The sequence below is a fragment of the Chrysochloris asiatica genome, unplaced genomic scaffold (genome assembly GCF_000296735.1).
Source record: "Chrysochloris asiatica unplaced genomic scaffold, ChrAsi1.0 scaffold00077, whole genome shotgun sequence".
NCBI lineage: Eukaryota > Metazoa > Chordata > Mammalia > Afrosoricida > Chrysochloridae > Chrysochloris > Chrysochloris asiatica.
Window position 1 is genome coordinate 6442166 of NW_006408595.1, and position 16319 is coordinate 6458484.

Genomic DNA, 16319 nt, shown 5'->3' on the forward strand with positions numbered 1-16319 from the left:
AAATAATGCAGCACCAGCGAAAACAAGACTAAATACAGCAGTCTTTAATCACAAAAAAGGGAGAGTGGGGTGGAGAAGAAAAAGAGGAAGAAGAAAGAAAAAAGAAAAAGAAAAAAAAAATCTGTAGCTTAATGTAAGTATTTTTTTAATGTCCTAACTCTCTTTCAGTCACCTCTGCCCTCCTCTCCCTACTGTTAGGTGCTTTCGAGTCAATTCCGACCCGTAGCGACCCTGCATAGGGTCTCCGAGGAGCGGCTGGTGAGCCCAAACCACCGACCCTGCAGTTCAAAAGGCTCTGCAGTGTGGCACCTCAACCCACAGTGCTATGCAGGGACTCCTCTCAAACCAGCGAAAAAACAAAAAAAAACAGAGAAAATAGGATACACATCCGCGTCTCCCGTGTAGGGTTTCTGAGGAGTGGCCAGTGAGCTTGAGCCACTGACCTTGCAGTTCAAAAGGCTTTTTACAGTGGCACCTTAACCCCCTGCGCTACGCCGGGACGCCTGTCAAACCAGTGAGAAAAAGCCGACCAAACAGTAAGCACATACGCGTCGCCTGTATAGGGTTTCTAAGGAGCGGCTGGTTAGCTTGAACCACCGACCTTGCAGTTCAAAAGAATTTGCGGTGCGGCAACTTAATCCACAGCCCTACGCCAGGACCCCTCTCAACCCAGTGCAAAAAGGCCTACCAAATCCGCGTCTCAGCTGGGGCTGAGCGTGAGTTCCTGGCAGAGTAATCCACCTGCGGTGAGGGTGGGTCGTGGCCACTCGGCTAAGTCCCTACCTCTATTCACTTGAATGTAGGTGGGCAAACCGTGAGCGCACTTATTACCCGACACCAAAGAAAAAAAAAATAAAATCGGAACCACGCAAAATCGGCAGAGTATTCTATGCACCTTTTTTTCCCCCAAGGTTCCCGCTGCGTGTTTCTGTTGTGACTCTGCGGCTCCTATTTCGTCCTGCCGCTTGGACTTGCCCAGGATGTGGGCTCAGGCCTCCATGCCTGGCCGGGCAGATTCAAAAGTACACGATTTCCTGCCTCAGCTCCAAATTCCACAGGCTATATAAGCCTTCAAACCTTTAAACTATTCCTATCTCTGTGGGTCCGAGTTTTGGAGCTCTGTCTTGCCTCTTTTTTGCCTGCAATTCTGAGTTATTGCTGACGGAGACCTTCACTACATCTTCACCTTAGCCGCCATCAAGCCCCGCCCTCCATATTGTTTTGATTTTACTTCTTTTCTAGGTTTCGATTTGTTTTCAATGCTGAATATAATCTTAAGAGGTAGTGTTTGATCTTGTGAATGGAACATTTTGAAGATAGAAAAATGATAACTTCACAGCCACCATTTTGTTAATAGAATTGTGGCCTTCAGGTGACTGATAACTATTAACAGAGGACTAGTAGCCAAAACCACTAGGCAAGCATCCATTAACATTTAGAACTGAAAAAAACAAACGCATCTTCCAGCTTTGCTCTCTCTTTTTTGATAAACCAGTGTGATGTCAGGCTTTGACTTCCAGTTGCATGTCTCCACAGTCAAAATTAATCTAGAACATATCCACTTTAGCTTATGTATGACAAAGTAATTTTTTATAAAAATCCAGAGGCTTCTCGCACACAATGTAATTTTAAACACACATGCACTGCTAATATGGTTAAAGAGAAATAATCAAATGAAGGACTTTAGAAAAATACAAAACAGTAAGATGTGCAACATCTGTCTGTTCAGTAATACTGCTGGCTACACAGACAGTGTCCTTCTGTATACCCAACATGGGTTAAACTTGGAAGTTACGTTTAATTGGAATATTGTTCAACACGGGTAATTTTGCTCTCTTCCACACCACGTCCCCTCTTTCACATTCCACCGAACCAGAAATAATAACATTTGTAATATATTTGAACTCTTACATCTTTCCCATACAGAAAACTAAATTTAAAAACTTAACACCCACAGAAAACGTCTTCTACTTTTCCTTGGAATTGATGGAATAAAAATTGAAATCTTTCAAGAAAGTCAGGCGGCACAGGAGGCACTCACTCATCTCTGCCAAGAAATTTGGAAGACAACTATCTGGCCGACTGATTGGAAGAGATCCATATTTGTGCCCATTCCAAAGAGGTGACCCAACAGAAATCATCGGAAATCGTCATCGGACTATCTCTTTGATATTTCATGGGAGTAAAGTTTTGCTAAAGGTAATACAAAAATGGCTATAATCATACATTGACAGAGAACTTCCAGAGGTTCAAGTAGGATTCAGAAGAGGCCATGGAATGAGGGATATCATTGCTGATGTCCGCTGGATCTTGGCTGAAAGCACAGAGTATCAGAAAGATGTTTACCTGTGCTTTATTGACTATGCAAAAACTTTCAATTGTGTGGATCATGACAAGCTATGGACAACATTGGGAAGTATGAGTATTCCAGAACACTTTATTGTGCTCATGAGGAATCTGTACCTGGACCAAGAGACAGTTGTTTGAACAGAACATGGGAACACTGAGTGGTTTAAAATTAAGAAAGGTGTGCGACAAGGTTGTATTCTTTCACCATACTTATTCAACCTGTATGCCGAGCAAATAATCCGAGAAGCTGGGTTCTATGAAGAAAAACGTGGCATCAGGATTGGAGGAAGACTCATTAACAACCTGCGATATGCAGATGATGACTTAAAACATTTACTGATAAAGATCAAAGACCACAGCCTTCAGTATGGATTATATCTCAATGTCAAGAAAACAAAAATCCTTACCACTGGACCAATAAACAGCATTATTATCAACGGAGAAAAGATTGAAGTTGTCAAGGACTTCATTCTTGGATCAACTATCAACACTCAAGGAAGTAGCAGTTAAGAGATCAAACAAAGTATTGCATTAAGCAAATCTGCTGCATAAGACCTTTTTTAAATGTTGAAGAGCAAAGATGTCAGCTTGAGGACTAAGGTATGCCTGACCCAAGCCCTGGTATTTTCAGTAACCTCATAGCATGTGAAAGCTGGACAGTGAAGACCGTAGAAGAATTGATGCCTTTGAGTTGTGGTGTTGGAGGAGAATATTGATAGTGCCATGGGCTGCCAGAAGAACCAATAGATCCGTTTTGGAAGAAGTGAAGCCAAAGTGCTCCTTGGAGGCCATGATGGCCAAACTTCGTCTCTCATACTTTGGACATATTGCCAGGAGGGAGCAGTCGCTGGAGAAGGGTATCATGTTTGGTAAGGTGGAGGGAGGGTCAGAGAAAAAGAGGAAGACCCCCAACGAGATGGATTGGCCAAGTGGCAGCATAATGGACTCAAGCATGGCAACAGTAGTGAGGTTGGCCCAGGATCAGGCAGTGTTTAGTTCTGCTGTGCATAGGGTCACTATGGGTCGGGACCGACTTGATGGCACCTAACAACAACAACTTTTCCTTGAATGGATTTTTAGGTCAGTATTGTGTAGTTAGTATACTATGATAAAAAAAAGTATAAGATTTTCTAAGAATACAAGTATGAGAAACTTGTTATGATGCCCAGAATATATAGATCTATTAGAAGATATCAGTCAAAAGCATTTCTTACTCTGGGCTCAAATTTATGATGCCTGTGAGGTTATAACATCCAATACATAGCTGTTGTTCAAGTGCCATTTTTTTTTTTCAAATTCGACGGCATCTCACCTTTGTGTGTAGCCAGCAGTATTACTGAATAGAAATTGCACATCTTACTGTTTTGTATTTTTAAAAAATTCCTTCATTTGTTTATTTCTCTTTAACCATATTAACAGTGTATGTGCTGTTAAAAATACACCTTTGTGTTTTGGGGTAATTACTGTTTGTTTTGGAAATTAAATACACGATTGCATAGAGGAGCTCTCACTAACCTGATTACTCAGCTGCTGACTAGAGATACTGCGTCATGGCAGGGACCTGTAGTAAATGTTCAGAAAAATGTTTTGTTTTAAAGGGTAAGTTATATATAAGTGAGAAATTTTTGATACTTAAAATTCCCAGAATCTCAAACTTTAGTGTTTTTCGTTTTTACAACTTATCCTATATGTCTTATAACAAAATATATACATACATAATATACATATACATAAATGTTTTTGTTGTTTTGTGCAGTTGAGTCAATTCCGACCCAGTATAGGGTTTCCAAGGAACAGCTATTGAGCTTGAACCACTGACCTTGCAGTTCAAACAACATTTGCAGTCTGACACATTAGCCCATGGCGCTCACACCAGGACTCCATATACATATGTACATGTATGTATATATACGTATTAAATCTCTTTCAAACAAATGAAAATCACCTTATTCTTGTGGGAGAAAAATAGGTCTTGTCATACCTCTCTAATAGATGTTATTGTTAAGTGCAGTCAAGCTGATTTCAACTTACAGCAATCCTGCATAGGGTTTCCAAGGAGTGACTGGTGGGTTTGAACAACTAACCTTAAAGTTAAATACGCCAGCCAGTGTTGATCATGAACTATTAATTTTAGTTTTTCCTTGCACATTGTCAGATATTCTCCCATAGGGAAATTTAATGGTACATAGTAATTGAATAGTTATATTTATTAATGCTAATACATAATTTAAGGAAATCGACACTCCCGGGAATTTAGTCTTTTGTAGATTTGCAAAGGTAGTAATCAAAATAGGGAACTTATTTTTTTGGGAGCACTTGTGTTCTAGACTCTGTACTACCTGCTTTACATTCCATTTCTTATTTAGTTCTGCAAACCCATTTCTGTGAGTTGATTCCAACTCACAGCAACCCTATAGGACAGAGTAGAGTTGCTCCATAGGATTTCCAAGGCTGTCTGGTATGGCGCTGTAGGATAAGTACTAGACTGCTAACCACAAAGTCAGCAGTTCAAACCTACCTGCCACTCTTCAGCGGATATCCTATACAGGATCACTTTGAGTCAAAACTGACTGGATAGCATTTAACAACAATAATCTTTATAGCAGCAGCAGACTGGCACTTCTTTCTCTTGTGGAGCAGCTGGTGGGTTTAAGCCACTGACCTTTCTGTTAGCAGTCATATGTTTAACCACTATGCCACCCCATGAAGTTGGTATTAATATAGTTCCATTCTACAAATAAGGTAACTAAAGCTTAGGATGGTAAAGTACTCATCCGTGAATGCTGGGTGTATGTTTTTTTCTGGTGAGAGTGGGGGGATTGTTCCAAATATGTTAACTCTTATTGATCATGTCTTTTTCATCTTGATAACTTTGTTCTTCAGCGCTCTTTCACATATATGTCATTTGGTATTAATAGAGTGATTTGTCATGAAAGCCCAGGGCCAGATTATTTATGAATACACATTCCTTTACTTAGAGGCCTGGCGTGGTGCTGTAAGATGAGCACTGACCTGCTAATCGCCAAGTGGTGGTTCAAATCCACCAGTTGCTTATTGGAAACATACACGGTTGCTGTGAGTTGGAACCGACTCAACAGCACTTAACAACAACATTCATCTGCTTCAGTTTTAAAAAAATTTTGTTTCTGAATTTTTTAAATTGTGAATTGTGTGAAGGTTTACAGAGTAGAATATCAATTTAAAATCAACAGTTCATACACATTTTGTTTTGTCTCATTGACTCTCATCCCCACAGTGAAACATCTCTTGTCCTACTTCTTCCCTTTGTTTCCTGTTTTCATTCTTCTTTCTTTCCTAACCCTTCTGCACTTTGTCCTTGAGTAAATGCTGCCCTTTTGGTATTCTAAGAGGTCTAGTGTTATTGTTTTCCTTATAGTCTATTGTTTCAGCTAAAGGGGTGAGTTCATTTCCAGACCTGAAGATTGACTAAGGCTCACCCGTCATCTCTGTGTTCCACCATTCTCTACCCTACCAGTAAGCCTGGTCTTTTTTCTGATTTTGAGTTTTCCATGTTTTTCTGCCACTCTATCCAGGACATTATAATGTGATCTCTTTCAGAACAGGTGGTAGCTAGCTGGGCACCATCTAGTTCTTATCTCAGAATTGTGGTAACTGATGTTAACCTGCTCCATTGGTCCATTGGAATGATTGATTAGAAGCATCTTCAGTTTTCATAATGCTTCTTTTTTCTCCACATGGAGAGAGTAATAGTTGCACCAATAGATGGCTGCTTACAAGCATTTAAGATTCTAGTCACTATTCGCCAAAGTAGGATGTAGAACACTGTCATTGTGGACTGTGTTATGCCAGTTGACCTCGGTGTCTCCTGAGACTGTGGTCCTGAGCCCCTAGGCCCAGCAACTTATACCCTCAAGGTGTTAAGTTATGTCTAAGAAGATGTCATAACTTTGCCCCTTGTATGTTTCATATTCGTAGGTATATTTGCAGCAAAGGTAAATAACAATGTAGAAATACCCTCTTGTCAAGCCTATATATAATCTCCTTCCCATTTCTGTTCAGCCTGTATGTCTATCCATGCACTTACTTATGTTGCTTGTTGTTAATGGCTACCAAGTCGGTTCTGACTCACAGAGAACCTGTATAGAATTTCTGAGGAATGGCTTGTGGGTTTGAACTGACAACCTTGTGGTTACCAGTCCAGTGCTTAACCTACAGTGCTATACTAGGACTCTGCATTTACTTAATAGATATTCACTATTGCAGGGTTGTGTGTATAACTGTTTTCCTCTTTTCATGAACTCTTGCATCTGAGTTTTGCTACTGTTGTTAGTAGTTTCTGTTCATTTGTTTTAGAACAACTTCTAACCTAAGACAAGTATTCTCTATTTTATCTTCCAACCCTACAAGAAACCCACCCAGTTTCTATAACTTTAGAACATTAGCAACATGTTACCTTAAAAATTAGTTTGGATTTTATATTAAATTCTATTTTGTTTCCAAATTTAAAGTAATGTTGTGTGTTGTTTTTTTAAAGTAAAATAATGTTTCCTTATAATGTTACCTTTTAATCCTCACAGCTCAGTATCATCTCCCTGTTTGCTGTTGCGTATGTGTAAAACTCTTGATATCTTAGGAACATATAGTTCAAACATAGTAGACCAAGATGAATTTTATTTTTAAATCTTAGTTTAATTCCTAAAATCTATAGGCAACTAAAGATTAAAGCTAATGTAACGTTTTTATTGTCTGTAGCTTTTGTTGTGTTATAATGATAAAAATATATTTTTAAAATTCGAATTGATTTTTAGCATTGCTACATGTTATTTTGAATACCTTGCTTGCTTCATTGAACTTTTTGTACCTTTAATCTATTTGAAGATCTTGTTATTAGCTATAGTCACATTATTTCATTAATGCATCTTTGTTTATACATTTATGCTTTTTGATTTAAGGACACGACCTCCTGTGCGTTTTGAAAACCTATCCAACACAAAATAGAGAAATTAGTGATTTTTATATTTTTCTTTTTGTCTGTTTTAGGATGGCTACCATAGAGTAGTTAATATTGTGCCAAAGAAACCACCACTACTAGACAGACCTGGTGAAGGAAGCAACAATAGATATTACAGTCATGTTGATTACCAAGAATATGACGAGGGCCGCAGTTTTTCTCATGATCGAAGAAGTGGTCCACCTCACAGAGGAGTATGTAAATTTCCCCATGTATTAATTGTTATTTCTTATAAGTTAAAATTCATGTAATGGAAAAAAATTATGTGACTGGACTTAGAGACAGTTGAATAAACACTTCCTGCTTGATGCTCTTAAATTGTTTGTTGGAGCTCTCAATTGGAAATTGGTAGTCAAGAATCTTGGGGTGCTGAACAAAGTGGGTAAGCACTCTGGATCACTCTACTTTTATCTGTATGACATTAATTCCAACTAGCCTGCTTTTTTTTTTACCCCTTAAATTGGTAAGGATTTGCAGAACCAGATAAAAGTGATGTATTGTCTTGGTGAAAACTCATCAATAAATGATGAGCAAGTAATTGCCATCTTTGCTGGATGTGCCCACTTAATACTTTTTGCATTTTAATGAAACACTTAAGATTGTTGCGATTCAGACTCATTTTTGAGTCTGCAATTCAGACTCAACATTGTCATATGGTAAGCAATTTAAAAATGTTAGCTGCTATCTTTACTATTTCTATAATTAGTTTCTTTTATCATCATTACTAATCTAATAGAATATATTTAATATTTCAGTGGTAGTCTGTCACTGATCATGATTAAAACTATTTCTTGATGCAATTTCTGTCAAGTTGGGTTGTTAAAAGCTCTACTGGACCTTTTCCCATTTCCCCCTTCTGTATATAATATTGTAATTAACAGTAACGTTTTAAAATATTGTATATATAATTAAATTTGACCGTACACTCACCCTTGGAATTAATTTTCCTATTTTACATTTGAAGAAATGGAGGTAGGATGATTTATTAAGGGTACGTATTATGGAAATTTGATTCTCTTTCTTCTACATCATAGTGACACTTGACAATTCTAAAGTGGTAATGAGACTGTTCAGTGTTTGGGTGGGTTTTTTTTTTGTTTTTTTTTTTTTACCCTTAAAGCTTGGGATTTCAGGAGAAAGATGAGGCTGTCTGCTGCTGTAAAGATTTAGTCTTAGAAAACCTGATGGAGCAGTTCTACTCTGTCCTACAGGGTCTCCATGAGTCAGAATCAGTATGATGGCAGTGGTTGTTGTTGTTGTTGTTAAGTGCCGTCGAGTCAGTTCCGACCCATAGCGACCCTGTACAGGGTTCGCAAGGGTGTAAATCTTTACAGGAGTAGAAAGCCGCATCTTTCTCCCGCGGAGCGGTTGGTAGTTTTGAACCACTGACCTTAAGGTTTGCAGCCCGATTCATAACCACTACGCTACCAGAGCTCCCTCAGTGGTTAGAGGTAGGTAATATTTGGGGTGTTAGAACTTATGGAATTCTCAAAGAATTGGTTTTTATTTTGTTCAAGTTTAAATGTTAGGCTGTTCTTTAATGAAGAGGAAACAGTGTTGGAAAAGTAAATATGTATTACCTCTATTCTAGAAAATGCTGCCATCAAAGTCTGTCTTCTCGGTAGTCTAGGGAGAAGCAGTTTGGCCTTTGCATAAATAGATGTTATCTATCATTTTAAAACCCTGCAGTATAAACAGGGAATTCTGGGTTCATTGGACCAATTTTTATAGGAAACCTCATGAGTACATTAATATATATATATATTGTTTTTTTTAACAACTTACAGCATAACAGTGCCTCTACAACATTTTTTTTTCTCTTTTTGGCACATGTTGTGTTTGTCTTCATACAGTACACAACATTTTCTCTAAATTTTCTTAAAACCAGCAAATTTTGTCTGATGACAATTCTTAATCAGAGTTCAGGTATATAAAGCAAACTGCTTGTTTGATCCAACTTTTCATTATAGCTTTTGAGTTTTCTGTTTTCTTTATAGTTTAATATATTGAAAAGAAAAATGATCGGTACATTTGACTTAACTTGAGAGCAGGTCATGTGGTGCTAAAGAGATATGAAGATAATTCACTTAAGCTAAATTAGTGTTTCTCATTGTTATGTAATTAGCATATTTATGTAAAATTCTAAAGTAATTTGGGGTGTACCTTTGTAAATATGTATGCCTTTTGTGCACTGCTGAGTCAGTTCAGACTCAGTCACCCTGTGAGCAACTGGTGGGTTTGAATTGCTGACCTCGTGGGTGGCAGTCAGGTGCTTATCCTATAGTGCCACACCAGGACTTGAGGACAAAATGTATTTTCTTTGATTAATTTTAAACTTAATACTACTATTGTTCTAATGTGAGGAGGCTTCAAAAAAGTTCATGGAAAGATTTCATGATCTTCTAATTCCATTTTCTATGAACTTTTTGAAGGTCCCTTACATAGCTTTATCAGTAAGTATCATTTTCTTTTTTAATAAGTTTTTGGTTCAGTTTAGTTTTTGTTGAGTATTAATACATTTGTAGTCATTAGGGGTATTGGTCTGTGGTTTTATTGTGATGTCTTTGTCTTTTGTCTGTATCAGGTTGTAATAACTTGCCTCATAAAAGCAGGAAATATTTTCTCCTCTTCTGTTTTTTTAGAAAAGTTTATATAGGATTAAAGTCAACTTTAGAAATGTTTGATAGAATTCCCAGTGAAGCCCTCTGGTCCAGGACGTTTCTTTGTTAGAAGGTATTTGATAACTGATTCAATTTCTTCACTTTTATGTCTGTTGTGGTCTCCTAATTCTCTTGAGTCATTGCAGGGAGTTTGTGTTTCAAGGAATTTGTCCATTTCCTCTAAGTTATCTAATTTGTTGGCCTTTAACCATTCATCTGGTAGCATAGTGGTTAGGAATCAGGCTGCGAAACACAAGGTCAGCAGTTTGAAACTACCAGCTGCTCCGTGGGAGAAGGATGAGGTTTTGTTTTCCCGTAAAGATTTACAGCCTTGGAAACCCTGTTCAGGGTCGCTATGGGTCGGAACCGACCCGACGGCACTTAACAACAACAACAACAACAACAACCATTCATAGTATTCTTTACAATCCCTTTTACTTATGTAGGGTAAGTAGCAATGTCTCTACGTTTTTCTCTAACATTTGCACATTCTCTCTTTTTCTTTGTTAGTTTAGTCAGTGGTGGTCAATTTAATTTTTTTTTTTTTTTAAACCCCACACTGGAAAGCCAGTTTTTGGGTTTTGTTAAATTTTTTTTTTCCCTTTTAAACTTCATATATTTTTTTCTCTGATCTTTATTACTTTTTTTTTTCCTGGTAGTTCTGGGCTTAATTTGCTTTTCTTTTTTGTACCTCAAGTTTAGAGTTATTGATTTGGAATTTTCTTTTTCATTGTAACCATTTATTTCTATAGGTTGTTGTTAAGTGCCATAGAGTTAGTTCCAACTCATAATGACCCTGTATGGAATTTCCAAGGAGTGGCTGGTGAGCTTGAACTGCCAACCTTGTGGTTCCAATCAACCTTGTAGTCCAACACATTAACTCACAGAAGCACACCAGGACTCATTTTTGCTATATATTTCCCTCTTGGTACTGCCTTCACTGCATCCTGTAGGTTTTATTTAGTATGTTTTGGTTTCCTTGTTCAACTTTTAAGTATTTTTGAGATTTTTCTATTCATTTCCTCTTTGGCCTATTGGTTGCTTATCAGTGTGTGATTTAGTGTGTATGTATTTTCCACTTTTGTTTCTGTTAGTTTCTAGTTTCATTGCATTGTGATCAGAAAAGACACTTGGTATAATTTCAGTCTTTGAAAATGTATTGAGACTTGCTTTGTTTCTGGTTTTACCTGAGAATGTATGTTGTGCTATTAATGTATTGTTGTTAAGTATAGTTGAGTTGGTTCCGACTCACATCAATCCTGTATAGGATTTCCAAGGAGCATCTGGTGGGTTTAAAACACTGACCTTCAGTTAGTAGTCCAGTGTTTGTCCTCCAGTGTGGTCTAGTTGGTTAATAGTGTTCTTCAAGTCTTCTGTTTCTTTATGATCTTTTTGCTTGCTTTCTGCATTATCAAAAGTGGTATATTAGAGAGTCTTCTGCTGTTATTGTACACTTGTCTATTTCTCCTTTCAAATCTGTCAGTGTTTGCGTCATAAATTCTAGGGCTGTGAGATTAGGTGCATACATTTCATAATCGTTTTATATTGTTGAATTGACCCTTTTATCATTATATAGTGTCTTTCTTTGTTATAATAGTTTCTGCCTTAAAGTCTGCTTGTCAGATACTAAAATTGCCATACCTGCTCTCTTCTGATTATTATTTGTTTAGATTGTGTACTCCCCCATCCTTTTGTTTTCATTCTGTTTGTGTATTTGTTCCTAGGCGTGTCTGTTGTAAATGGCATGTAGATAATTCATGTTATTTTATCCAATCTGCCATGCTTACCTGATTGAAGCATTAATGCATTTATGTTTACATTAATTTCTGTTAAAGAAGAGCATCTACCATTTTGTTACTAGTTTTCTTGAAAATTTCTCATTATATTGTTTCAAATTATGGTTTTTAATGGGAGTCCTGGTGTCATGCTGTAGGATAAGCACTGGACTGGTAACCGAAAGGTCTGTGGTTCAAACCTGGTGTCATTTAACAACAGCAAAGTGAGAAATAAAAGCTTGAACAAGAGAATTGGGCAAGTAGCAAGCTCTTCATTGGGCCTGAATCTGAAAGACAGTGAAAGGTCTTGACAGAAGGAAGAGTAAAATGAAAGTGGAAAAGCGCATACTTGATTAAATTTAACCTTTATCCTAAAGCTGTCTGTCACTTATGATGTTGGTATATGTGTCTTTGGCAATACAGCCATTTGAGCTCACCAAAGCAAGAATTTAAGCATTTAAATAGGAATGAATGGTAACAGGGTTCTCTGTCCTTCACAGTTTTAGTTGTTGAAATGGATGACTTGCTGTCTCTTTTCTTTTTTATGCTTTCAAAGTTCAGGGAAACTCAAAAGTATTTTCTGTTCTTAGATTATTTTGGCATACAAGGTAGTTTCCAGTGCTACTAGATATCCTGCTTGGCCAAAATAGTATTTAAAAAATTCTCAATTTTATGTTACAGGATGAATCTGGCTATAGATGGCCAAGAGATGATCATTCCGGAGGTCGACAATCCGAATACAGGTAAAAAGATGAAACAAATAAGAGAACTCCTTTGATACTGGGTCAAATTAAACTTTTATTACTATTATTATTATTTATCACAATCCTTTTACCTGTAGCAACATTTATGTTACTTCCTCTTGGTGGCTCTTCATTTACATCTTACATTTCACAAATGAACAAGGCAAAAATATTTGATGTACACTTATAAACCAAAAAATATATATTCATTTAAACCTCCAAAGGGTACATTCTTCAAGCCAGCTGCCTGCCTACAGGCACACTTAATAAAAATATATATTTAAAATATTTGAGCTATTGATATGTTTTCATCAAGTAACTATTAAAATAGAATACAAGTACTATTTTTATGGTTACTAATGAGGAGCCTTGGGTTTCTGGTGTGGCACTGTAGCATAAAGCAGTGGACTGTGAGGTTGGTTTGAATTGCAAAGTTGGTAGTTAAAACTCAGTAGCTACTTCTCTGAAACCCAATTCAGAGTCATTATAAGTTGGAACAGATGTGAAGGCATTTAACATCAACAATGAGTAGCTTTGGAGTCCAGGTGTGGTGCTATAGGATAAGCACTGGACTGCTAACTGAAAGTTCAGCAGTTCAGATCCACCTGCTGCTCTATGGAAACCCTATATGGGGTTGCGGTGAGCCTGCACTTAACAATAACAAGTAACCTTAGTTGTATTCATAATATATAGTATGAATTATAAGGTATGTGTTTGCTTAAATAGAAGGTAAGGCATTTCTTCAAGATTATTCTTCTTCAAGTTTTTGTATCTTTGCAGAGTGATTTATTTGGCTTTCTATTAGTTGCTTTATTTTGATTGATAAAGTTTTGTTGGCAATTTGTTTGGGAAAGACCTCAGTGATTTTTTTAGACATCTGAAAGAATAGTTAGGAAAAAAGAGGTACAGATTTAACTAAATTGACAGTTTGTTGACAGGGTAAGTAAAAAGTATTTACATAAAATTGTAGAAACCCTTACTAAAAATATCAAAATATGAAGCTATTATTTCTTGATATATTTGCCATCTTAGTTTATATACTTCTGAAGGTAGTGTTTCCATATCTCTAATATTTTCCTGAAGAATTCTGTGCTCTGATTGAAAATACATCAAAGTAGCATTTGTACCATCCTTGAGGGACTCAAATTATGTTCTTTGAGTTTTGAGAACAAGACATCTGAAGGGGTAAGATCAGGGCTGTATAGATGGATGCTGTAAGGTATCCCAATTAAATTCTCGTCGGACAGCCCTTGCTGCTCTTGATAAATGAGCAGGTCCATTGTCGTAATGGAAAACAATTCTCCTGGCTTTTCTTCACTAGTGCAGTTTTCAGTTTTTCTTAAAACTTCTTCATAATAAGCACTTGTGATCCATTTTGCATCCTTCAAGAAAATCTGTCAATATTACCCCTTTAGAATTCCAGAAAAAAATGGACTTATCCTTCTGAGCCTACTTCTGTGCCTTGAATTTAACTGGCTGATTGGACCTTGCTTTTTAGGTCATATTGGTAAGCCAGTTATGATTTGTTCCATAAAATCATCTTACCTTTGATCTTGCTTAAAAGACTGATGCAAAGATTAGAAATTGATAGAAAGGGCTGATCTTTGAGCTAGCTGATCTTCATGCAACAAAGGCTGCTGAGGTCAAGATGTTCGCTTAAAATTGAAAATGGTGATCCATGTGAAATCTGAATTTCAATAGCTGTTACATCAATGAAAATTCTACCATCTTCCACTGGCTTTTAAACTTCAGCCACAGTTTCTTAATTCATCAAGGTTGACTGTCTTGCCGTCTTGACTCATCTTTGAGGTCTTCCTGACCTACCTTAAAATGCTTGACCCATCTAAAAACTTTTTTTTTTTTTTTTTTTTTTGTGGGGCTGCATTCTGATAACTTGTGATAAAGCTTCAGTGATTTGGGATGATGTCCACTTGTTTTGTTAAAAATTTCATAATAACCTTGACTTCAAAACTATTTTTATTCTTGGCACAAAATAAAATTCTTTATGGCACTCTATTAAGATTTTTCCAGAAACCCTGAACAGGGTCGCTGTGAGTCAGAACCAACTGTATAACACTTAATAACAACAACAATATTTTTAGGATGATGTTAAAGTTATTGTGACTTGGCCTTAAACAACTTAAAATCACCTATAGGTCTGGCACTCTGAGTTAATACGCTTGACCGCAAAGTCTGTTTGAACTGCAAAGGCCGGCAGTGCAAACTCACTCCTTGGAAACCATATACAGGGTCGTTATGGGTCACAACTGACTTGAGGGCACTTAACAACAACAACATTTCTAAAGTACTCTTGGTGTGGTGCTGTGGGGTAAGCATTGAACTGCTAATCATAAGTCAGTGGTTCAAATCTACCAGTTGCTTCTTGGAAACGCTATACAAGGTTACTGTGAGTTGGAGCCGACTTGATGTCACTTAGCAACAACACCAAGACTAAGATAAGTATATTATGAGATAGTGTGTCTGCAGCCATCCACTAATCACAGAAATATGTTAAAGCATATTTTGTTTGTAATAAACCCCGCATGTATTAGCTGGTACCTTAATAGCAATACTTTTTGACTCCCCCTTGTATGTGATTTCACAGTGGTACTGTTGCAAATTATGAAAGTATTTTATGAAAGATCTCTTACAAAATGCCAGGTAAGAATCCCATTATCATAGAGTATGGATCAGAGTCAACAAGAACAGAGACAAGAGGGAAGGCCAAAGGACAGTGGGCCAGATCAAGACAGTTTATTAACAACAGCACAGCAGTCAGCATGAGAATCAGCATGGTAGTGGTAGTGCTCATTCTCTGTCCTCAAGTCCCCTGGAACATAGGGATCAGCCTAGATGGTGACTGCATGAAGGGGTTTCAGTAAGTTCGTGGAAAATTTGAGTGTCTTTTTATGCCATTTCCCACTAACTTTTTGAAGCTCTCTTGTGTACAGTGAGTTGCACCACAGTTGAGCATCCCAGTGCTAAATGCTCCTTACCTTTTATAGCAAGTAAGAAGCAAAGACCCAATAGTCATAATGTGATCACCTTGATATATTGAATTGTCTATGTGACCCGCTGTAGAAACTATTAATTATGAGGGGATGGTGGTTGTTGTTGTTAAGTGCCATCGAGTTGGTTCAGACCCATCGCAACCCTGTATAGGGTTTCTGAGGAGCAGCTGGTGAGCTTGAACCACCAACCTTGTAGTTCAAACAGCTTTGCAGTCTGGTGCATTAACCCACAGTGCCACACCAGGACTCCATGTTTTTTGTTGTTGTTAAGTGCCTTTGAATCCATTCCACCCCATAGCAACCCTATATAGGGTTTCCAAGGAGCAGCTGGTGAGCTTGAACCACCGACCTTGAAGTTCAAAAGACAGTGCCACTGTCAAATTGGCACCAATTAATAGTGACCCCATATATGAGAGTTCTAGTGTAATGTTACGTATGGGGCTGCTAATCTCACTGTCAGTAGTTCGAAGCTACCAGGTGTTCTGGGGGAGAAAGATGAGGCTTTCTGCTCCCGTAAAGATTTACAACCTCAGAAACCCTGTATAGGGTCGCTATGGATCAGAATCGACTCGACACCACTTAACAACAACAACAACAACAACAACACAAAGTTTGTGGAAAAATGGAATTAAATATTCTCATAAACTTTTTGAACTTCCTCTTATATAACAGAACAAAATGTTGCCTGGTCCTGAATTCTCATAATATTAGATGTGTTTGAGCCCATTGCTTCAGTCCATCTAGTCAGGGTCTTCATATTTTATTGCTGACACTCAACTCTACTTATG

At 37.4% G+C, this 16319-nt stretch overlaps 1 protein-coding gene across 4 annotated transcripts in view; it reads left to right on the forward strand.

The window, feature by feature from the left end:
- PPHLN1 (periphilin 1) overlaps positions 1–16319 on the forward strand; it is a 149650-nt gene that overhangs the window by 17715 nt on the left and 115616 nt on the right. For 2 of the 4 annotated variants that reach the window (XM_006865311.1, XM_006865310.1), the window contains exons 2-3: positions 7372–7536; positions 12459–12520. In XM_006865311.1, the coding sequence (XP_006865373.1) occupies positions 7372–7536; positions 12459–12520 (227 nt within the window). The remainder of the gene's footprint in view (positions 1–7371; positions 7537–12458; positions 12521–16319) is intronic. The other 2 variants (XM_006865312.1, XM_006865313.1) reach the window with 1 other exon arrangement.